Consider the following 26,277-nt stretch of genomic DNA (forward strand, 5'->3'; position numbering starts at 1 on the left):
ACCTGCCAAGAAGGCAGGTGCACATGTCTGTGGTTATTGAAGCCATAGAGTAAATGAAATCATTCAGGTAGTCCGCATACAATGAAAAGATAAAAGAACCCAGAGCAAGAGTTAAGACATGTACAGATCAGATAGAAAGGAAAGAGAAACAATAGGAGGGGAGGGAGGAACACCAGGGAGCCTAGTACCTCAGAAGCCATGGGAAGAGGCTCTTAAGATATTGTACAGAATGATGCTGATGGAGCAAGACAAAGAGAACTATTAACATATCCATTGACTTGCCTAAGTATTAGCAATTACTTACTAAATTTCTGAGGGTTTTTTTTTCAATATTAAAATAGATATGAATTGAAAAGAAGGATAGAACAAATAATTACTATGCTAATTTTGTGGAAATTCACCCCCAATATTTGCTAGACTTTATCATTGGTTGTAGTCTATATTCATATATTTAATGATCTATGCAAATGCTTTTATATTTCTTGAGTAGTTTATAAAATGTTATGGAAAAAAATGTAGTTGAAATAATACAAACTAAAGTCACAATTTGAACCAGATATTGCTTGGTCAGTATTCAATCCCTGAAATGGTTCCAGGTCCATTATTATATCTTTGGATGTTCTTGTTTTACCTCAGAATTGGACAACTCCACCCTAAATTTTCAAGCTCTGGTTTTCTTTATAGAACAGCCTAGGCTTACCAACCATATTTAAACCAAGAATTCCCACCACCCATTCCTTATTCCTCTAGTTCTAGTAGTTTTCTCAGTCATCTTTATACACCTATAACGTCACACACTTCACATAGGCATTCAGGTGCACACTTGTTGAAGGGATTAGGTTATCACTACCACTTATCTCAAAGTTATTTCACATAGATTAGTTTTGTATTCCTCAAACAGAGTTTTAATCCTTTGCCAGCAGGACCATGTCACATAGTATATATTCATTTTTTGTTACCATAACACATTTATTCATCACACAGTAAACATTCAATAACTGATTATTAATTGGCTGAAAGGCTGTTCAATTCCCTCCGAAATTTATAGGGGAATGAAGTATAGTGACTATTGGAGTGAAGGTTAGAAAGTTTGTTTTTTATTAAAATAAAAAAAATGTAACATTATATTCTTTAAATACTCATTTATTTTCATATGTTATCTACTCTAATACACCTTGTGATAAAAATAAATAAATAAGTTCTTATAGAGAAGTCCTGTCTCCTTAGATCACCTATTGCTAAGCAACTGAATTTGGAACCTCAAAGTACAAGCAGCTGCCCTCACATGCAGAAGCAGATTCAGCTGATATGCTATAGGGCCTGTTAGGTTGGGATCAACAGGCCACCTTTGCAGTACTGTTCTTCATGGCAAACCCTACTTCCTCATGAAAATTTTCACTTCAGAAGCCAAAATCAAGCTTATTTACAGAATTACTTGTAAATAAGCCTAAGAGGCACCTGAAATTTTAATTATCTTGTATTTCTCAAAAACCTACAGGCATTTTCCAATAATTGCTGCACCCAACTCTGTTGTAGGACCTCAATAAGCCTTAGCTAGATTATGTAAAGTGGCTTGGAAATGCTTTTTACCTACTCTAAAGAAAGCATGGATAATAAATAAAGATAATTAAATTTTGCAAATTTTAACAAGCTATAACCTTATTTTATAAGGTTTCTCTTTTTGTAAACCATGTTTAAAAGGGCAAAAGTGCCAAGAGTAAAATAATATGCATATGAAAACTGAGGAGCTAATTATGAAATTTAAAAATAAAATAAGGTAAGTGCTTGAACAGCTAATTTTATATCTTTGTTTTGCTAATAATGTATATAAATTGAAACTGATATGAGCTAACTTCCCCTGCATTTTCAACAGGAGAAATATATAAATAGGTTCTATTTAACTAGAGCAAGGTCATTTGATTACAAATTCTAATAAATGTTGTTATATTCATAAGTATACAATGACATTGTATTATTTCTCCCTGAATGGTGTGCAGAGTTTGGGAGATGTTTTCTTAATTATGGTACACCTGGCAATTTGTGTTGACAATTGTGAAGAGAAGAAAAAGATTAATTGTAGAACAAATAAACCCTGGTAACACAAAAGCATGTTCTCATCTCCTTTTATGAAGAAACTATACCACACAACAAGCTAAATTTTTTAAATGGTTGCAAGTTTAATAAATAAGGATGCTATTAAAATTCTATGTTTCATTTGCATAATATCATCAGTAAGTTCAACACTAAATCAGAGCAGTCCTGTGCCAGGCAAATGTACAGTAGATATAATGAAAATGCTTTTATGCTACTTTCAGAGTAAATGTCAGGGGGGGAAATAGCAATTTTCCATTAGCTTCTAAATATTTATGACATTTAGAATCATATAATAATCCTAGAATTTTCAATTATAATGGTGCAGATTTGATATTTTTTTAGATATGCCTATCATTTTACCATTGTAATGCTAGCAACTAGAAATGTACTTTGCAAACTACCCAACAAGATATCTGTAAATATATTACATTTATGTGAAAGTCAGGAAGCTCAAATAATGCTGGGTTATATATTTTATATAAATACTAGAGGCCTAGTGCACAAAATTTTTGCATGGGGGGATTGTCCCTCAGCCCAGCCTGCACCCTCTCCAATCTGGGACCTCTGGAGGAATGTCTGACTGCCTGTGTAGGCCTGATACTACTGCTGCCTCTCAAATGCTCACCTGCCTGCCTTCCTGATTGCCCCTAACTGCTTCTGCCTGCCAGCCTGATCATCCTTTACCGCTCCCCTGCCAGCCTGATTGATGCCTAACAGCTCTCCTGCCATCCTTTTGGCCCCTAACTGTCCTCCCCTGCAGGCCTGGTCCCTCCCAATTGCCCTCCCCTGTTGACCATCATGGGGCAGCCATCTTTGACCACATGGGGGCAGTCATTTTGTGTGTTGGAGTGATGGTCAATTTGCATATTACTCTTTTATTAGATATGATTATTTCATTAAGAATAGAAAATAAAGAGGTTATATTGCTTCCCACCCAACATACATCTGGTGAACACTTATCTTTCTAAGTTTATTTGCTATTTTTTTTTTCATAAGTAGCAATACTAATTCCCCAAAACTCTTAAAAACAACAGCCTTTAGTATCCAAAAAGAAATTATGTTTATTTATAAACTTACAATTCAGTAAGAATAATTTATTTCTAATATTTTAATAATACTAAATACTAATTATTAAACCAGTTTGCCTTACATAAGTTTGAACTCTGAAGTATGAATTTCTGATGAGTTCACTGAATTAATTCAGACTAACCACTTGACTTAGAAGCCTTAAATGGAAGGAGCTAAATGTTTTGCATCCAAAATATTTCTTCTCATTCCATACTTTTAATCTATTTTAAACTACAGAGGACATGGAGCCAACTAAGTTTTTTTTCTTTACATGTTGTACACCATATTACTTACTACATGAAGTCAGTTCAAAGATAAATTGCATATCATCTTATCTAATAAAGAGGGCATATGTTTATTGACCATCATGCTCTCACAAAGATGGTGGCACCCACAGCCAATAAGGAGGAAATATGCTAATTGACTGCCACACCCTCAAAGATGGTGGCATCCACAGGCACAAGATGGCAGCACCCAGTCCCCTCAGCCTTGCTGAGGTGCAGGCACATGGCACAGCCCAGCCTGCCCCCAGGCTGGTCCAGCCACTTGTGTGCCTGCCTCTGGAGTCCCGCAGCCCCCTCAGCCCCCTAGTTACAATCAGGCCATCCCAAGGTGTAGCAAGCCTCGGATGTCAGTTGCCTAGCCACCCAGGGCTGCCTGAGGCTCAGGTAACCAGGGCCGGCCAAGGCTTGCGCTGCCAGCAGTGGCAGCAGCAGAGGTGTGACTGGGGCATCGCCTTCCTCTGATTGCCAGGTCACCTCCTGCTTCTGAGGGCTCCCATACTGTGAGGGGGGCAGACCAGGCTGAGGGACCCCTCCCCCCTCCAGTACATGAATTTTCATGCACCAGGCTTCTAGTATTTAATAAGATAGTGTAGTCAACAAGGTAAATTCACATAAAATCTATACTAATTAAAGTATAGATTTTATGTCTGGTCTATCTGGTCTAATTTGCTAATTAGACCAGATAGACCAGACATCTTCCAGTCATCCTTCTGGACAAAGCCACGGTGGTGGGGGTTGAGGCAGAGGCATTAGGGATGATCAGGCTGGCAGGGGAGGGCAGTTAGGGACAATCAGGCAGGCAAGCAGAGGCAGTTAGAGGCAATCAAGCCAGCAGGCAGAGGCAGTTAGGGGTGATCAGGCTAGCAGGGGAGCAGTTAGGGGCATCAGGCAGGCAGAGTGGTTAGGGACAATCGGGCAGGCAGGCAGGTGAGCAGTTTAGATCCAGCAGTCCTAGATTGTGAGAGAGATGTCCAAAACTGGCAGTCGGACATCCCCAAGGGATTCTTCCTGGATTGGAGAGGGTGCAGGCTGGGCTGAGGGACCCCCAACCCCCATGTATGAATTTCATGCACTGGGCCTCTAGTGTAATTATATCAAATAGAGAAAATGCCTTTTTTAAATCTTAGTATTTTTAATTGTTCTTATAACTAGACATATTGGACTAGTTCACAAACTCCTGAAAATTATAAATTGACCCAGATTATATTTCCTGACCATGATGTAATTGAGGTAGATGAGAAAAACAAATTTGCATATTAAAAATTAATAAGATTGCCGAAACCGGTTTGACTCAGTGGTAGAGCGTCGGTCTGCGGACTGAAAGGTCCCAGGTTCAATTCCGGTAAAGGGCATGTACATTGGTTGCGGGCACATTCCCCGTTGGGGGTGTGCAGGAGGCAGCTGGTCGATGTTTCTCTCTCATCAACATTTCCAGCTTTCTATCTCTCTCCCTTCCTCTCTGTAAAAAATCAATAAAATATATTTTTTTAAAAATTAATAAGATAGTCTGAAGTGAAGAAGTTATAGTTATAAATTATTTCAAAATAATAAAAATGAAAATAGCTATGTATAAAAACTATGAATGAGATGCAACCAGAACTGTATTCATAGGAAAATATAAATCATTAAATGTTTTAATTATTAATTGAAAGAAAGTAATTAAAAATGGTTGTAATTTAATAAATATTTTTAGAAAAAGAAAAAAAAATACTATTCAACCACAGGAAAAACAGAAAAGAGAAATCATTGTGATAAGACAGAAATACATTGGGAGATCCAAGATGGCATGCAATAGATGGAAGGTACCTCACCTCCCAGGACCAAATTGGAATTACAACTAAATTATAGAACAATCAACCTGAATAACCAACTGGAAACTAGCTGCAGAGAAGTGTTATAACCAAGGATTTACAGAAGAAGCACATCAGGACTATTAAGAAAGGTAGAGATGCAAAAATGTCTCACCCAGTTCCCATAGGCAATGGCTGAGGTTCTGGAGGAATATCTCAGCTGTGTGGGATTCTCCCTGAGAAATTGGGGTCTCAACCCCAAGCTGGGTCCATAGCCCAGAGCAACAGAGCCAAGAAGAGGTGCCAACATAACATCTGGCTGTGTAAATCAGCAGAGATTCTTTCCATCAGGAGAGACAGGAGTCCATTAGAGACACCAGTACCCTCTTAAAGGGTCAACACACAAAATGTCCTTTGCACCACTGGGCTCTGGCAGAGAGAAGGCAGACCAAGCTAAAGTCATGTAAGTAGAGTCTGGGTTTGTGACTCTGGGGAGAGAGCTGAAGGATAGCTACCAGGATTCCTGAGCTGAGTTCTTCTCCCACACCATACATGCTACCTTTCTTGGGTGAAGCACTCCTCTCTGTGCAGCATCAGCCTGGGGAAATGCAATAGCCCTACCCTCTGGACTCACTCTTGCCCCACCCTGATGATCTTACCCCTTGCTGAGGAGTCAGATGCCTTGGCAGGGTTTAGAGATCTGAGCAGACTCAGAGAATATCACTGACTGGCAGGGGTCTTCTCTTATCATAATGGTATGAAACTAGAAATCAAATACAAGAAAAAAACTGGGGAAAAAAAGATGTGGAGACTAAATAACAATGAATGGTTAACAATGAGTTCAAAGAATAAATCAAAGATACCTTGAAACAAATGAAAATGAGAATACAACAACTGAAAATGTATGGAGCACAGTGAAAGCAGTCCTAGGGGAAAATTCATAGCACTAGAGGCCTGTCTCATGAAATAAGAAAAATTTCAACCAATCTAATTTTATACTTAAAGCAACTGGAAGAACAACAAAAAAAGCCCTAAGTGTGTAGAAGGAAATAATAAAGACCGAAGCACAAATAAAAAAAAAAAATGAATCTATAAAAGATAGTGAGCTGGGCTGACATGGCTCAGTGGTTGAGCGTTGACCTATGAACCAGGAGGTCACAGTTTTATTTCTGGTCAGGGCGCATGCCTAAGTTGTGAGCTTGACCCCATTGTGGGGTGTGCAGGAGGCAGCCAATCAAAGGTGTTCTCTCTCTCTCTCTCTCTCTCTCTCTCTCTCTCTCTCTCTCTCTCTCTCTCTCTCTCTCCTTCCCTCCCTCCCTCCTCCTTCTCCCTCTCCCTCTCCCTCTCTAAAATCAATATATACATGGAGAGTATTATGCTAAATGAAATAAGCAAGTCACAGAAAGACAAATACCATATGATTTCACTTATATGTGGAATCTAATGAACAAAGTACTAGTAGACAAAAGAAAAAGAAACTCATAGATACAGAGAACAGAGTGACAGCTGTTAGAGGGGAATGGTTCTGAGGCTTGAGTGAAATAGGTGAAGGGATTAAATTAAAAAATAAACAAAAAACTTCATAGACACAGACAACAACATGGTAATTGCCAGAGGGACAGGGGTTTGGAGGCTAAAGGAATAATGTAAAAGGAGAATAAATGGTGATAAATGGTGATGGAAGGAGACTCTGTTAGTGAGCATACAACACAATATATGATAATGTATTATTGAATTGTACACTTCAAACCTATATAATTTTATTAACCAATATTACCCCAATAAATTCAATAAAATTTAAAAAGAAATACATCAAAGATCTAAATGAAGCTACAATAATGTTTTTGAAAAAAAAGTAAACAAATATATAACTACTTACTTTAAAAAATAAGGCAAAAAGAATAAAAAATAGAACAAGATTATAACAATTTTAATTGATAATATTAAGATCTCACAATCATTAAATGTAATCAATATTACAAAGACAATTTGGGTCTGACATATAAATTTTCAAGAATAAATTAGTCAATGTGATGTTATGTCTGTAAAATAATTACTTTCACAAAAAGGTTCCAAGAATTTAGTGTTATAGGCAGTTGCAATCCAAGTTCATGAAATAGGTAATATCCATACTATGTAATCTGAGAAAAAAGAAAAAAAATGAAAGTTACATATTTTATGACAGTCATGTATCCTCAAACCCAAGTCTGTCAAATAACATTTAAGAAAGAAAAAGAAGGGAGGCGGGGAGGATGGAAGGGAGGAAGGAAGCAAGGAAAGAAAGCTAGGGATCAATCTCAGAAATTTAGACTCTCATACAGTACTAGATGATTGCATGCAATATTATATTAAAAGACTCTCCAAATAACACATTAATGTAACAATATCAGATGGTCAAAAGAATACAGTCATCGTGATAAATACTGAAACAGTTTTCATAAAATCCAACTAGTGGTCCTGGTGAGAAGCCAAATTCTTGCTAAATTAGGAAGAACAGACTTTTTAGCAATATGCAGACTGTATTTTTTAAACATGTTGTCAACATCATAATTAACTATGAAATACTAGAAGCAGTTCCATTTAGAAGGCAGCATTATGATAAGCATGCTAGCAAAAATACTTTTTTATATTTTAGGAGAATTTCTCACTGACACACTAAGAAAATAAAATGTTTTTAAACTTCTAACTATTGAAAATGAAAAGACAGAATTGTAAGAGTATTTGTATATAACATGATTTTTGACCTTAAAAAAGCAAAGAATGAGCCAAAATAATGATTGATACTAGCAATAAAATGCAGTAATGATATATAGATATACAGATATTCTTTCTTATAAAAATGTATAATGGAGAAAGAGCTCATTGAAAATAACAGCAAAAAAAAGTAAAGACATTAAAATAAAGCTAATAAGAAAACCAAAGAGATCAAAAAAGAGGTTAATAATGGAATGACATTATATAGTGTGTCTGAATTAGAAGATAAGATACTATAAACATGATTCAATCTCTGAGATTTTTTAGAACTTAAGAAAATGTCCCTAAAGATTATTTGTAAATTTCAGAAAAAAATATTATAAATGAAGACTTTTCTTATTAAACAATAAAATAAATAATATAAAGCCATAGCAATTAAAACCATATGCCTCTATTATAATAATCAACCACAGATTATTTGAACAAAATAGGTAGCTCCCAGATTGACCTTTGTATTTCTGAAAACTTGTCACTAAAATATACACAGTAAAGCAATAAAAAATTGATAGGTAATGCTTGAAATATTTCTTATTTGGGGAGAAGGAATAAGAATCATACCTTATACTGACTACCCAGCTATACTAATGAATCAAAAGTAATAAACAAACCAAAAGAAACCAGTTGGTATGAACTGAATGTTGCACAATCTCTACTTTGGACAGGACAAAGCATAAGAAGTAATAAAAGAATTACAAAGAAAAATTGTGATAAATTTGAACTGCATGAACAAACCTTCTAGAGATTAGAAAGCCAAGATTAAAAATTAAAGGGTTAAAGATAAATTGGATAAAATATTTAAAACAAATATAAAAAAGTTTGTCGTATGTAATGTAGAAAGAGCTCTCATAAATCATTAGGAAAAACATTAATACCCCAGTGGAAAATGGGCACAAGAATGGATTTATTTATATAAAAATAAATGCAAATTGCAAATAAATATATATATTATCACCAAAAAAATACAATTAAAACAAGTTGCTATTTTTACTTATCAAACTGGCAAGAAAGAAAAAAAATATTTAACTATGAGGATAATGTGCGGATTTAATTATTCTCAAATAGTAATGGTGAGATTGTAAAGAGTCAACATTTCAAAAAGTGACTTGACAATATGTAAAAAAAAAAAAGAAACAAACATTGACATATTTATATCATTGACCCAGTAAACCCACTTATGAAAACATAGCCTAAAGGAATAATCAGAGCTGAAATATAAAAATGTATGTACATGGCAAAATAAAAAATTAGACAATAAGGAAATGATTAATAAGAAATGACACATTCATATATGGAATATTAACAGCCCTTAAATTCATTTTTCAAAGAATAACCTTGGCAAACTGCTAGCTACAGGATAAAATATTGCAGAATTGGAATTGGATAATGTAAATAAATCAGCTTAATATTCCCTCATGTGAGATGGTTCATTAACAAGAGCATCTGTGTAGAGAGCTTTAGAAAAACCCGGTGACTGGTTGAATAAGAACTTGGTGCTCACTCACCAACAGAGCAGACACTTTCCATCCCTTGCTGACTTGGGCCCTCAGAGTCCATGTCTGTATAAAATTAATCATCTGAATAATGTTACTGCAGCCTTGCACAGAGCTTGCACAGCCATGTGTAATAAGACTAGGGTGGCATCTCCAGGTATGTCTTCTTTGCTGCCAGGCTGGCTTGAGGCACTAAAATCTTGCTTGGTATCTCCTCTGGCTATGCTTATGACTAGACATGCTCTAATATGGAATATGGCTTTTTTAAAGTATTGCTATGTCTTACCTTACCTTGAGAGGAACCATCTTTCATTGTATTATCAAGAATGAGCAGAGGGTAAGAAAAAAATCCAAATGTTGCTTGTTTAAAATCAGGCAATGTGTTTTAAAAAGGCCAATCTGAGAAAATCACTATGCAATAGTCGATAAATAGTTTTCTAAAATTTGGCTCTTTGGGGAAAGAAATGAACAAGTTTTCACCTCAAGCTATGTACCCAACTATTTATAACCAAGAGGTTATTAGGGACTCTTAAATACTACTCCTGAGTTTCCTCATTCTTCAGGCAACTAAGTATGTGCTCTGTTGTTTGAATGTATCCTGTCCTGTTAATGGGCATACACAGGATGCATACTCATGGGTCTGTGACAGCTCACTGTCCCCATCAAAGATGGCACCGTCAAGACAGCATCAGCATCACTGTGTGCATTCTCATATGCCTTTGCTAGGGCACCCTCCTTTGATAACTGTGCACAAGAATGGCAGATAGCTGGAAGTAAGGGTATAACCTAACCCCAGGGACTGGGGAAAAAACTAACTAGCCTTTGAAGGCTCTAACGGTTAGACCCATGACCCCAGCCCAACGAAGATGACAGAAGGCATGTAGACAAATGATAGTCCAAAGGCCTCATGCCACAAACAGAGCTGATTGATTCTCCCCTGTTTCTCCTGTGATGTAACTAGAAGAGACATAAAGGGCAGGCTGGGGGAAGCAACTTACCTAAATCTGAGAGTGTAATTCAAAAACGAAATGTTCTGTGTGAAGGTTCTGGATATCAGTGCAGCATACCTAAATCAGAGAGTGACAAAAGCTTAGAGCCTACGACCATTAGGGTAAGTACAGGTGTAAACTGGCTATAGGGCATCAGTGTTCAGGTGGTAGAAAAGAAGACAGAAGGAATCGCTTGAGCAGTTCTGAATGGGGTGGGGCTGGTAGCTGCCTATGGAGAAGGTCAGAGGAAAGAGGACAGTCAGACCCACTGAACAGTAAGGCAAACAGAAGTGTTAAGGACACACAAAGCACAAGAGCGCACCCTTATACCTCTTCCCCTCAGATAGACTCAAAAGAACAAAGACCACGTAGTAGAGTAAAGCTAGTGGTCAAACATAGGCCCAGCATGAGAAATGAAAAGGTCTCCAGGAGCTCAGCAGAAAGCAGCCAGGAGCCATACAGACCTGAATGGCCCACAAAGCTCAGAACCTGTATCCATTTCTCTTTAAGAGCGGCCAGCCCGGCTGAAGGGCAGAGGAGGGGGAAGGCAGAATCAGCAGCTTCCCAAAGGCAGGTTGCAACCTTGACGAGGGTGAATCCTGCCTAGACATGCAGCAATGGATATGCCTCCCTTCGAAGGTTTCCTCTAGGTCACTCTGCTGTTGCTTAACGTTCACAGACTGTTGGGAGTAAATGGAAATTTACAAAAACTAATTTCTTAAGAAATTACAATAACATAAGTGCACTTCTGACCTCATCTAATTTAGGCATGTGATACTTATACAAATTATACTCTGCATGTATTCATAAATAAAATCATGCAATTATTAAAATGAGAGTAATACTGAAATTTAATTTCCTAAAGCAAATAGTGACCAGTTTTAAATCTATCTTTTTTGGGGGGAGGATGCAGTGTTGAGATGTTTGTCCATTCTCTGTTTATAAAATGTTCATTCCTAGTAAACTTAATTAGAAAATTATCAAAACTATAATATAAATCGATATTTTTACCCTCTGACTATTTAATATAGCAATAACCTTTACCACCTAATATTTATCATGCACATCACACAAAATAGTCACAAACCTAATTTTGCTACTGCCAACATTGATATGCTACAGGGGAGAATCAAATTATATTGTGATTATAAATGTTTATGTCACTTTTGTAATTAAGGGGTTAGAGTGATGTTAGCAGGCAGTGTTTATACTTTCCCAAAGGAACAAAAATTTAGAAAGCAAAAATAAACTTGAACTTTTCTGCAACATTTGTATGCTGATAAGCTCATGAGAAGTTTGCTCTTCAAAAATAAAAAATAGTCTGGGTAAATTTAATCTGAACAATCAGACCCTGTTTATTATATTCATCAATAATTTTCCCTTGCTGGCTTGCCACTTTGCATGGCAGGATCTTAAAGAATACGCATGCTTGCCCTAACTGGTGTGGCTCAGTGGATAGAGCATTGGCCTGCAGACTGAAGGGTCTCAGGTTCAGTTCCAGTCCAAGGCATGTAGGAGGTAGCTGACCAATGTTTCTCTCTCATTGATGTTTCTAACTCTTTATCTCTCTCCCCCTTCCTCTCTGTAAAAATCAACTAAATGTATTTTTTTAATAAAGAATATGCATCCTCAAGATTGTCCAGCTGAAGGAAAAAAGTCAATTAACACTAAAGCAGATCCTGCAAAATACAATAATTAAACATAAATTCTGAAAATTCAGTGCATTTTGACATTTAAAAAAAAAATCTCTATAGCACCTACATACTAGCATATAAATTTATAAGTTTAAATAAATAAATAAATGTGACCATATCATACATTTCAGGATTCTTTTTACGCAGTATGTTTTATTTTCTCTTTTTTCCTATTTTCTTCTTCTTCACACCTTTGTTCTCCCTCCCCAACCCACATTATTCTCCCTTAATGCAACTTTCATTATGAAAAATGCATTACTATTTTTGTAGATATGCATACATGTACTTATACACACATATAGACAGAGGTTTTTGTCATTCTTTTATATAAATAGAATCATAATATAACCACTTATGTATCTTTCTTTTCTCCTTCAGTATTTTAGCAGGAATCTCCTAATATCAACTGAAATTGTTATAATTTATTCTTTTGTCTGGTTGTATAATATTTCATGTGTGGATCACAATAATTTGTATAATCTTTCTTCTATTGTCAGATATTCACCTTTTAAATTTTTTGGCACTATGAAAAATGTTGCAGTAAACATCTTTGCAAATGTCCTTGTATCCTAGGACTTTAATTTTCTGAGAAAAGTTCTCAGAAACTATTGAATTGAAAGGTAATTTTGGTTTTGATAGATTGCTTCATTAAAAGGCCCTTGAAATTGATATTTCCTTCAACAATTTCTGAGAATACAATTTTTCTGACATCCTGTCCAACTGAATTATCCTCCTTTTTAATCTTTGCTAATGTGTCTGAAGTAAAATGATAATTCATTGCTATTTTAATTTATATATATTATCTGCTAGTAAGCTCAGGTGTCTTCCATGCTTATTGGCCCTTTGGATTTGCTCATCTTGACTTTCTTGTTTATATCTTTTACTCATTTTTCTGTTGGTCTTTAATTTTATAATCATTTGCTTTTTCTCTCTTTTTTTAAAATATATTTTATTGATTTTTTACAGAGAGGAAGGGAGAGAGATAGAGAGCTAGAAACGTCGATGAGAGAGAAACATCTACCAGCTGCCTCTTGCATACCCCTTACTAGGGATATGCCCGCAACCAATGTACATGCCCTTGACCGGAATCGAACCCGGGACCATTCAGTCCACAGACCGACTCTCTACTACTGAGCCAAACCGGTTTCGGCTGCTTTTTCTCTTGTATATTTAAATATCACCTTTATTTGGCATTTGTGCTATACATGTGGTTTTCTAAATCTATCTTGTCTCTTTTGATTTCATTGACATGTTAAGGCTTTCATTATATATTACTTATTTATTATTTATTTAAAGTATTACACATAGTAGTACATATATCTCCTTCCCCCTGCATTGACTTTCCCCCAGCCTTCCCTACCCCCTGTCACATGTCCTCAATCCCACCCCCTCAGTGTCTTGTGTCCATTGACTGTGCTTATATGCATGCATACAAGTCCTTCCTTAATCTCTTTCTCCCTTTCCTCAACACTCCCCAGCCTTCCTGCTATAATTTGGTCATCTATTTGGTACTTTACTGCTTCTGTATCTATCATTTTGTTCATGAGGTTATAGTGGTCTTTATTTTCCATAAATGAATGAGATCATGTGGTATTTTTCTTTCATTGCCTGGCTTATTTCACTTAGCATAATGCTCTCCAGTTCCATCCATGCTGCTGCAAATGGTAAGAATTCCTTCTTTTTTATAGCAATGTAGTATTCCATTGTATAGATGTACCATAGTTTTCTAATCCATCATCTGCTGATTACTTTTAGCTATGGTAAATTGTGCTGCTATAAACATAGGGGTGTTTCTGGTCTCTTGGAATATATTCCTAGAAGTGGGATTAATGATCCAATAAAAAAAAATGGGCAATGGACCTAAATAGATACTTTTCGAAAGAAGACAGATGGAAGGCCAAGAAACATATGAAACCAAGCTCAAAGTCACTAATTATCCGAGAGATGCAAATCAAAATGACAATGCAGTACCATCTCAAACCTGTCAGAATGGCTATCATCAACAAATCAATAAACCAAGTGTTGGCAAGAATGTGAAGAAAAAGGAACCCTGGTGCACTGCTGGTAGGAATGCAGATTGGTGCAGCCACTGTGGAGAACAGTATGGAGCTTCCTCAAAAAAAAACTAAAAGTGGAACTCCCATTTGACCCAGTGATTCCACATCATAGATTTTTTAATAGGCAGATATATCTAACATTTTATGACATCTGACTTTTGGTTAAGATATGTGTACTCCTAGATTGTTCATGAAGTTTCTGGGTTCTCTTTCAAGAGTTTTGTTGGTTTTTTGATTTACATTTTTTTTAAAGCATCAGGAATTTAATTTTATAGCTAGTGACAATAGAGATCCAGTTAACAAAAGTACATTGAGTGTCTACTCTTCACTTAGCACTGTGTCTTGAGGCTAAGATGGAATCCATCCAACACCTGGCACCTGCAGACCACCACCAGAAAGGCAGGAGGGCATGAAAACCTGAGTTCTCATCTGAGTCATGATGCCCATCATCCTAAAACATACGGACGCATTATTTAGAAAAACAAATCACATGTTAAAAATAGTAAGGTTTTATACAATTTGCTAGGGCTACCATCACAAAGTTCCACAAACTGGGTGGGTTAAACAACAGAAGTTTATTGCCTCATAGTTCTGGAGGCTAGAAGTTGAAAATCAAGGCACTGGCAAAGTTGGTTTCTTCTGAGGCCTCTCTCCTTGGCTTGTAGACGACATCTTCTCCCTGTGTCTTTCCATCATCATCCTTCTGCGTGTGTCTGTGTTCTCATCTCCTTTTATAAGGCTCTAGTCCTATTAGATTTGTGCCCACCCATATGATTTCACTTTAAAGACCCTTTCTCTAAATATGGTCATATTCTGAGCTACTAGAGCTTAGAAATTCAACATATGAACTTTGAGGTAACATAATACACCCCATAACATGTTTCAAATGATTTGTTCATCCTGTAAGTACCAACAGTGTTCATTCACATGAGAGGGAGGTTGCTGGACAGTTAGTGAGAGCATCATGGAAGAGAGAGGCCTGGAGGTGGACACTGAAAGAGGCTGGAGATTTCAGTCTTGCTGCGAGAAGATGAGAATAAATAAAGTCATAGCTATAAACATGGCATGTCAGGGTTCCTATGAGGTAACTTGGGTGACCAGGGGAGATAATTTTGGGTGGGAAGTGGAAGTTCAAGTTCAAAGTGCTGATTAAAATAATCTGGATTTAGAAGGTTAGGCTTAAGGAAGTAATAAAAAGAAACTTCATGAATTTTTCTCACAAATGAAAACCAGATTTTCTTTCCTGAAATACCACTTCAGCATTGGCAGAAGTTGATGATTACCTGTTTATAGGAAATTAAGAAGAGGGATAAGATAAGATAAGATGACACCAGTAGTTTGAACCTAGTGAAGGACAGAAATAATAGTACCATTGAGGCTGTGATATACAGAACTTTAGAGAGAGGAGAAAGACAGCCACTGGTCCTTTTGAGTCTGAGAGTTTGAGATGAAAGCACTCAACAAGAAATTAGGGCAGGAAGTCTAAAGGGCTGAGAGGGTCAAACCTGAGGTATTCATTAGGAAGTGGTCAGTATGGTGTGCAAACTTTTATTAAACATCTACTATGTGTCCAGCTTTTCCCTAAGTGCCAAGAATACATAGGTAAATAAGATAAAGTGTCTGCCCTCAGAAACCTCATTCTCAGTTATGAGGGCAAGGAGTGGTCAATAATGTACCGGTAAAATGATGCAATGAGAGATAATAAGGACAGATAAAGGGCTTTTGATTTGTCAATAAAGTGTTCAACATTGGGTGTCTGGAGAGCAGCTTCAATAGAGTCTTGATAATAGAAATCAGATTGAATGGGGAAAACTTGTTGGGAAAATGGAGGCAAGAGCAATACTTCTTTTGTTCCCAGAATTTGGTCGTTTTTCACTCTCCTGGAATTTATTCAAATTACTTGTCATTTTCAAATTAATTGATTTTCATTTCAATAATAATGTTCTGATACTTTAATGCAGACTTTAAATAAAATTAACAGTCAAGTTAAAATTTAGTCGCAAGTCACCCTGGCCACTGTAGCTCAGTTGGTTGGAGCATCATCCCATTCACATACACTGAGAGGTGGTGCATTAGACCCCCTCCGGGCACATATGGAGGTTGTGGGGATTTGATTCTCCCCGGTTGGGACATGTGCTGGAGGCAACCCATCATGATGCAATGATATTTCTCTCTTACATTGAGATATCTCTCTCTCTCCTCTCTCTTCCCCTTCCTCTCTCTAAAATAAACTCAAAAATATTTTAATTTAGTCACAGGTCACTTTTATGCCTCTGAAACCATAATAATTTCATACTGTCTTTTTAATATATATATATATATATATATATATATATATATATATATATATATATTATTGATTTTTTACAGAGAGGAAAGAAGAGGGATAGACAATTAGAAATATCGATGAGGGAGAAACATCAATCAGCTGCCTCCTGCACACCTCCTTCTGGGGATGTGCCTGCAACCAAGGTATATGCCCTTGATTGGAATCGAACCTGGGACCTTTCAGTTCGCAGTCCGACACTCTATCCACTGAGCCAAACCGGTTAGTGCTCATACTGTCTTTTTGTTTCCTTCCATTTAGATTCAAATTAGTAATATAAGTGAATATGACCAATACATTTCTAAATAACACTTTGTAAGAGTCAATAGAAGCTGTTTATTGATCAGCACTGGGACAGATGATAAGCAAAGAGAAAGAAACTAATTTAAAAAAATACTGTGTATGGTGGTGGCAAGAATTCAGGTTTTACCATCTCTCCTTGTGCCTGTGACAGTGCAAGACAGGATGCTGACAGGGTTTCTATATCTCAGTTCTCTCTACTGTCTACTCCTGTGGAGAAGAAGGGAGAGAGAGAGAATGGGAGATAAACTTCCAGGGATTGGTTGGAAAAGTGTGTTACTCCTTAGTCTATTACTAATTTCTACTTAACAATCTCATTAATAAAGACCTGGTTTTCCTTTGTTTTATTTTAAAAATGGTAAAGTAAGATTGTCATAATTTTCTCTGATTAGTATTCTTCTATGCATTAAATCTCTAGGAAGTACTCTCAACTATTGATGTATCTTTGTCATCCAGCAATTTCCCATGTTTTAAAATGAATGAGCTGGATGACATTAGACTATGAATGCTGCTGTGATCAGTATGTTCACCTAGTGGGTCAAACAAGAGACTAGAAAGTCAGACATCCCTGTGGCTTCTACATCCGGTAGAACCCGATTTACACTGCCAGCCATAGTTGTTTACACATAGTAACTATTAAATATTCATTGGCTTGTTTCTGTTTGACTTGCTTTGATTACTTTTGGTTTGGAGCAATTCAGTTTCTCTGTGTATTCTTATATAAGAATTAAAGATTGTTCTTGTCCTCTTCCTAAACACAAAAATGATCTGTTTAATACACTTACATTTTAGCTAAGAAATGTATGCTCAAGTGTCCATTTAAAGTAGTATTTTCTAATAAGCAGCCATGACCCTTTTCCACCCTGATCTTTATATTCTATCAAGCAGACATTCATGCATAATTGCAGTCAGTGGATGGAGTTCCAAGAATCATGAAAAATAGGCATACTTTATGAGAAACTTATTATCTCTATAAATATAAAGCCACCCATGATCACTAACAACCAAGCATGCTCTGATGATGTTGCAGCCATTTGAGAATGTGGCTATCCTATCTAATAAAAGTGTAATATGCAAATTGACCATGACTCCACACAGGATGGCTGCTCCCATGTGGACACAAGATGGCTGGCAAGGGAGGGCAGTTGTGGGTGATCAGGCCAGTAGGGGAGAGTAATAGGGAGGGACCAGGCCTGCAAGGGAGGGCAGTTGGGGGGGACCAGGCCTGCAGCGGAGAGCAGTTGGGGGGACCAGGCCTGCAGGGGAGGGCCATTGGCGGTGACCAAGCTGGCAAGTAGAAACAGTTAGGGGCAATCGGGCAGGCAGGCATGCGAGCAGTTGGGAGCTAGCAGTCTTGGATGTGAGAAGGACTTCCGACTGCCCATCTGGGCCCAATCCACTAAGGATTGGGCCCAGATGGGCAGTCAAGCATCTCCCGAGGGGTCCCAGATTGGAGACGGTGCACAAGGGACACAACCCCCCCCACCCCAATGCATGAATTTTGTGCACTGAGCCTCTAGTATTGACAAAGGGGCAGTGAAGAATGACAGCCTTTATTCTTTCTTGGTCATGGTTTTTAAAGTCAGGTCTGAAAATTCCAAATTTTAGCAATAGGGTTGATTAGTCTTATAGCAAGAGTCCTTGTTTGGACCATAACATGATGTGGTACCTTAAAGTGAAAATCAGGCAGGTCTTAGATGAACAGGTGGATGTGTGAATCTGGCAGTGGGGGGAGAGGGGAGGAGCAAAATTTTATGAGCATAATCCCCATTTTAAAAGATTTTTAACAGCTTTGTCTCCTCATCTACCCTTTGATCTGAAGTATACTATTCTACATCACCAGACTATACATTTCTTTTCTTCCCCTTCCCTTCTCCTCCTTAACACTTAAAGTCATAAACCATCAGACAACTGGAAGGAAGCACATGGTGAAGAATCTGATGAGGGTTGGTTGGGGAACAAAAGGTATTTCCTCTTTTTCCCAGCTTTGCTCAGTAGTGCATATATTATTTTTTATTTATCCCAAAAGAAAGGCATTGCTTGATGATAGTCTTTGTAATTGAATTCTTGTCTATGATCACCTTTCTTGTAGGTATTTCTAAAGGAGAGGAGCCAAAAATATTGAGACCCCCAAGACGGCCCCGGAAACCCAAAACATTAAATAACCCTGAAGACTGCACATACTATTATCTGCTACATGTAAGTGGCTCACTCTTATTATCAGATGGGAGCCATAGCATCCACAAAACCCTGTCCACACTGGGCCTGGGCCTGTCCAAAGGGAGGACTCTAAAAGGGAGACTCCTATCAGTATCTGCTTTCCTGCCCAGTCCTTAGCTGAGGACCTGGGCATGTAGCTATCCTCTGGCCATCTTTACCACCTAGGCCTCTTCCCCTGTCCTGTAACACATGGCCTTTCAGCAGTTTTCTCTGCTGGTCCTTTCATCTGAGCTAATATGCAAACATTAACCCAGAAAGAGAACCCTGTCATAGCAGGAGCTCTCCTGAGAGGGACCTGAATGTGAATGGGTGAGTTTCGGTGAAAATGGAAGAAAGGAAGAAAAAAGAGGCATTTATTAGACACGTTTTAAATTCTAGGCATGGAATGGGGTATGTCCACATGCATTGGGATATCTAATCCTAGAAAGCCTTTACAGCGGCATTCCCATCTCACAGATCAGGACTCTGAGACACAGATAGGGCACTTCTTAGTTGTCAAGGTCATTCATTGTTCTGAGGTCCTCTCACTCACCGTGGGCACCATGTGAGCTCATTGGCATCCGCCCTGCCAGCCTCCTCTTCCTCTCATGTTCCTGTTCTCTGTGAATGACACCATCATCCGCTTGGTTACCTAAGCCAAGAACCTGGTGTCATCCTGGACCTGGCCCTCTCTCTCATGCATGACATCTAACCGTTCAATTTGAAGTGTGGCTTTTACCAGCAAAGCCTCGCTCCCATTCATCCCCCTCCTCTACTCTCACAGCAGCAGCCCTATTTCAGACCATCATCATTCTCCACCTGCAATGCTTCAGGCCCCACATCAGGGCTTCTAATCTCAGCCTCTGTAGTCCATATTAGCAAATCTCTCTAAACGGTCAATTTGGTCGTGTTCCTCCCTTGATAGTCCCTTTATAACTCAGCAACTCCCTCAGCATGAAGGCCAGACTCCTTCCAAAGATGAATAGCAGAGCACAAAATTAGAAAGTACCAAACATAATGCTCAATAAGATTTATTAATTGCCACTGAAATGGCAATTGGCTACAGTGACTTCAACAACAGATACTGTTCTCGAGATGAGAAATTGTAAGAGACTTTGAAATAAGGAGGAATGTTTATGGCTGATAGCCTACTAGAGTGGAGCAGATTCTGGATTTCCACAAATGATCCCTGCCCCCAAAAAGCTTACATTGTCATTGAACAATGATTTTTTTAATGAATGTACAGTGTTTTAATACATCTTGAGTTATTACCATAGTGACTGGAATCCTTTATATAACCCTGAGTCTTTAAATCTGTGGCTTTGGTGAAAAATAAAATACAGAAAACTAGAGTTATTATTATTATTATTATTATTATTATTATTATGAAAACACACACCATGTATTCATACTCAATTGGCCCTTACTTGAGTTTGAGTGCTACATGTAGGTGAAATTTACAGAAACGGTGGGACCCCACTTCCTTTACCTGTCAAAACATCCTCTTGCCCTAGCTGGTGTGGCTCAGTTGGTTGGGCATTGTCTCATGCAACAACAGGTTACTGGTTCTGGGCACATGCCTGGGTTGTATTTGGGAGGCAGCCTACCTATGTTTCTCTCACATCCATGTTTCTCTCTCTCTTCCTCTTCCTTCCTCTCTCTCTAAAAATCTATGAAAACATTAAAAGCAAACAAACAAAAACCTCCCTTTACCCATCAAAACACTATAATTTTAAGTGGTTTCCGTGAAAATCTTTCTAAAATATGTTATAATGCACATTTTAACCTTTTCTTGATGACCCAAGGTCATTGCAGTGAGCAGCAATGTTAGTACTTTATTCAGATCCATGTTTATCAGCAAGGCTCCCTGACCACCATGTCTAAGGCAGCACCCCATCACTGTGTCCCGTGGCCCTCTTCATTTTCTCAGAGCCTTGATAAATATTTATGGAGCTGCTGAGCTGTGAAAATTATTTCCCTAAACCTGCTTATCATAGACAACTGTGCTTTCGGTTGTTTCACCTATTTTTATAGCTTGTGTTTCTCCTTGAATGTCAGTTCTTACCACAGTCATTCTGATTGCCTTAACATCAATACCAGCTCTCTTCTATGATGTGATGCTCCTCATATCTTACACCTGGGAAATGTGGCTATAGTTGTGTCCAAAATAAGAGTAGCCTGAGCCTAAGGAGCATGCCTGTGGAGGGGAGAACCTTAGCTGGGATTGCACACCCCACTGTAATGGCGTGTGGGGCTGCTGTGACACACAGAAGCTGGACAGCCAGCAAAAACGACTCAGGGCCAACAATTTCCTCAAGAAGAGTAACTGACCACATGATTCCAAAGGCCTTCCAGTTTCATTATTTTCTCCAGTACCTTCCCTGACTATAGCAGTAGGTTATTTGGCCACTCCAAGATCTTTTTCCCCTATGATTTGTCTACTTTCTTTATCTTTGTGAAGACTTCTAAATATAGAGAGTATTTTAAGAAGGACTGTAAAACTGTGTCCAACATGATATAGTGGATGTGAAATTTAAAGTTTCATTATAAAACGTATTTTTTTACATCAGGTTAGAGGGGAAGGAGTGTGATGCAGCTGAGTCTTCCAAGTCCTCTGATTCCAAGTCCTCTGAGCTAAGACCTCTATCCTTTCAAAAGGCCCCTTAAGAAACATCCTCACGGGAAAATCTCCTTCTTGAGTCTTTATTGTCACCTTGTCTTTCTCTCTTCTTTACTGTGGTTCCTTAAGAAACTGCAATAGGACATTTGCTTCTGTATTTTCATTTAAGATTTCAAGTTGGTAATTTGTAATTTTGAAACTATAATTGACAACATTTTTGTCTTAGCAATAAATGCCCCTAATATAAAGTCCCAAGGGTTAACATTTATATTAAATCCTCTCCCATGAGGGACAATGTGCTTCCTTCTTTATGATAAAGAATGTAGTTTCATGCTTCCCTTTTGGACTTAGCCTCTAGGAATCAAGAGACAAACGCTAAGGCTCCATCTTAACACATTTCATTTTTGTCCTTTCTTATTTACAACTTACATTTGATTATCTTGATTGTATATTTGCTTCTATTATGAACCATCTTAAATCATTTTTGGAAATTTTTATTATGGAATTACATTTCATTAGAATATTCTAACACAGGCAAGAGTGAAGTAAAGCCTCTTCTAAGAATTCCTGTAACTGAGAGCCAGCTCACACACACTGCCTCCCAGGAGAAAAGGAGATACAGAATTAAGAGAGGTTGCCCTGGACTGGTAACTCAGTTGGATGGAGCATGTCCAGTACAAAAGGTTTCAGGTTCAATCCCCGGTTGGGGCACATACAGGAGGAAACTGATTGAAATTTCTCTTTCTCTCTCTCCCCCTTCCTCGGTCTCTAAAAAAATCAATAAAAACATATCCTTAGGTTAGGTTTAAAAAGGGGAGTGGGAATCTGGCCAGCTTGGGAATTCAAAAACAGAACGTTATTTCATTCTTGGTTGTATAAAAGGGATCTCTGCCACACAACATCATGCTATCATTTCAGCATAATTTTGGATTATAGAAAATGGTTACCAAGAGCAAAACAGACTTTTTTTCAGACAATGGATCAAGGAGACAGGACCTCTGTCATATTAAAACAACAAGAGCAACCACAGCAAACACCACCCTGGTCCCAGGGATCATTAACTGGACCACTAGGGGCCATTGTACCTATGCTGGTAATACAATTATTTCTAAGCACCTCCTAGCCTAGGGCATTGGGTCAAGAATACAAAGTAATAGGAAATGGGAAGGAGGACAGGAATGTAATTGGTGTCCTGCCCCTTACATTGTTATTTTCTGAAAGGTCCACTCCCAGACTTGATGCATTTAAGCATTACTTCTGCCTCATCCACCCACTAAAATTACAACCAATGAAAATGAATGAAACGATGAACTGTTTGACTCATCCAACATTTTAGTTTATTGCAAATGATAAATCATGAGGGAAAAATGACTGTGTGTCTATAAGTAATGGGAAACCCTCAGTCCTTACAAACCATTATTAATTGCCATTTTTATTATTTCACACTGTTATGGTACCAGCCAAGTTGATGTCTGCATTAGGGTTTCCACAATTATAATATCTTTGGCTTGATCAAGGTGACTCTGGTATTGTTTCCTCAGCCTAAGAGATGTATATGCTCTTGCAGCATGTAGATATATGTTCAAATATATTGAGCTAGCACACAGTTCAACCCAGTTACAGTACCAAAGAGGAAATTGCTTTGTAAGTAAAGTACCATTTTGCTAGAGTCCAAATCAAAGTATTGATTAAAAAATATCTAATCATACCTATACTTAAATATTCTCATTTTTGCCTTGATACATAAAGTTGTCAACCTGAAAACATTTTGCAAATGAACATATGTATCAGCTGTGCTGCTACTTTAATGCCATAAATGGACTCTTATAGGTTAGTGAAGACAGTTTCATTGGCCTGTGAACTGTTGCAGCTGCCCTCACTGCCCGCCCATCTGCTTTACCTGCAGACAAGGGTGGCATAGAAACAGTACCACAAAGCAGCCTGATCATCTGCCTAAGTTACAACTGCATTTGTGAAGAAATGGATTTTCAGGAAATTCTGACCACCCCCTATTGTTAGATAGATAAACCTTATGTAGTCTTGTGTATAGTGGTCACTATGGTGAACTCTTTTTTTTGTATGGAATGCAAAGATTAATTTCAGTCCAGTGCTGGTAAAAATAATTACAAGTTCACAATTAGTAAAATGTGAGTAAATTATATTTCTTCATATCTTAAAAATATTGTATCCACTTATTTATTGCTAAGTTAGCTTTATAGGAACAAATATATTTATTTATTAAGATTATAGTAATATACAAATTATATTAAGACATTAATATATAGAGATTTTTCAAATTATTCTATTCCCTTTAGAAGTCAATCCAAGAAGAAAAACGAAGACCAAGGAAAGATAGGTAATTACTTTTTCTAGATTTCAATAAGTTATCAAACCAAAATATAAATCTATATGTTCAAATTAGATTAAAAATCACCAGTTTTATGTGGATATATTTGGAAAGTAGTATGCTCTCAATATATTTATATTACAAATGCCAATATGTGGTCTAAGATCTTGTCTACTGGCAATACACTAGCACAGTGTGAAGCATACATTAAGAACTCAAATAGTTTTAAAAGAATTGTACTGTAACAATACAGAATTTGCTTTTCTTGGTCCATTGATATGTTTTGGTTGGGCAATTTGAACATGGCCATGACCATGAACTTTCTTTCCCCAAAATCCTTTTTGCTTTTTGTTCTTGAAGACAAAACGTGTTAAATCTCACTTTTACGGACTTGTTAGGAAGATAAGGTTTGTGTCACCTGCAGGTGTGGCACTCTTAAATTCACACTGGTCCCCTTCACCTATAGCATTTCAGCCAACCAGAACTTTATTATTTTAATATTTTGTCATTATTTCAATCAACTAATGTCCAGACAGTGTTAATTACGATTGCAGCTTCTTTTGTTAGGCATGAATGGACGCAGAGTTCTTAATTTATGAAAGTTGATTTATACATTGGCATCTGTAACTTGAAAAGCGCTGTAGCACCTGGAAGTTGTCCAGACCTGTCTCTGGTGACCTCATTTGAGTCCTACAGATGCTGAGCACCACAGACACCGGAACTGCAGTCAGAGTAGATCCAAGAATTTAAATGGTTGAAGGCACATCCCCTGGGTAGGAACTAAAATCTAGCACACACAGAAAATGATTCCCAAAAGACCAGTGGGCAGGGGGGTGGACAGAAGATTAGCTGTAAAGGAATAAGGTAATGAACATGACACATTGTGTACATCAGTGTATTGATGATTGATAAAATTGAGAAAATGCTATGTGTTAGTACATAAAGTGGCCCAAGGGTCTGTTGTGAATCCTGACTTAGTCTAGCCAAGCTGGAACATTGTACTCACTGGTAATGCTGTGTCAAGTTGGAGGCGACAGAACCAGGACAATTCCCTCCAGCAGCCAATGTTCTCTTAAAGGTAAGAGGTAAAGGTTTTGTTTTTCTCTTTAATTTACAGTATATTCTATTTTTGCACATTTCAACACTATTTCTATTAACATATATGTGTTACTCTTAAATTACAGTAAATAATTTTTAAAAGAAAGCAAGTGTCCTGTAAGTTAATAGAAAATTCAATTGATACTCTGGTGTGTTTATGTGTTCATTTACAGTCAGGGAAAACTATTAGATTTGGAAGATTTCTATTATAAGGAATTTTTGCCCAACCATTCTCGACCAAAGGAACATAACCCTAACTTACAAGAGCAAAGACAACAGAAAGAACTCCAGAATAAGTGTTTTAAGGCTGATGAAAGGTAATAAACTTCACATTAAAGCATAGCATTTTCAATTTTATACTCACAATCTCATTTCTAAAGCATTTTCATTCTATGTATGACAAATCATTTAATGACAAAGCACTTACTGAATATTGCATCTTATGATTAATATGTTGTTTAAAAGTAAAACTGTAAATATTATGGTAGGGTAATCAGACATCCCAGTTTTTCTAGCACAATCCTAGTTTATACCTATTTTTTTTTTTTTTGGTGGAATCATTAATTACAACCCCCCTGCCTTTAAAAGTTTCTCAGTTTGGATGATAAATTTATGGTCATATAAACCATAAGCAATAAACCATATTCAAAATGTAGTTAACCTTTAACCAATATAACTTTAATCACTAGTTTCTCAGCTATGCTGTGTAATTTCTCAGAATCAGCGATGTTAGACCAAACCAATATTTGGGAGAAAGATTCATTTGAAAATATGTACCTGGTATTTTGAATTTATTCTCTCACTTTGCCACTGGCTTTCATTTCAAGTAACAAACCATTTGTAGTTTACTTACTATCTTGGTTTTTTTTTTTTTCTTTCTCCAGACATTCTTCATGAAGTTGTAAAATTGAGGGCACATAATAAGATGGAAATGTGGTGTATGAGAAATGGGAGCAATGACAAACCACAAAAAGTTATTTTTCTAAAATCCTAAACAAACATCCTAGCAACCTGGGCCACTCAGGGTCCTGCACCAGTTTCTTCTACAGTGCGAGATGGTGCATGAGAGAAGAGGTTTCAGAGTCAGACCATCTCAGACTTGAATCCTGATTCTGCTACTTAGTAGTTGAGTGACCTTGCTTATGTTCCTGGACCTCTTTAAGCTCC

The 26,277-nt window shown here is 37.4% G+C and overlaps 1 protein-coding gene across 1 annotated transcript in view; it reads left to right on the top strand.

Moving 5' to 3' along the window:
• MYO3A (myosin IIIA) overlaps positions 1-26,277 on the top strand; it is a 186,685-nt gene that overhangs the window by 153,210 nt on the left and 7,198 nt on the right. Inside the window, exons 32-34 of the mRNA XM_084867969.1 lie at positions 18,939-19,045; positions 23,981-24,021; positions 25,284-25,427. Coding sequence (XP_084724095.1) covers positions 18,939-19,045; positions 23,981-24,021; positions 25,284-25,427 — 292 coding nt within the window. The remainder of the gene's footprint in view (positions 1-18,938; positions 19,046-23,980; positions 24,022-25,283; positions 25,428-26,277) is intronic.

The sequence above is a fragment of the Pipistrellus hanaki genome (assembly GCF_964339955.1).
Source record: "Pipistrellus hanaki genome assembly, chromosome: 1".
In the NCBI taxonomy this organism is placed as follows: Eukaryota; Metazoa; Chordata; class Mammalia; order Chiroptera; family Vespertilionidae; genus Pipistrellus; species Pipistrellus hanaki.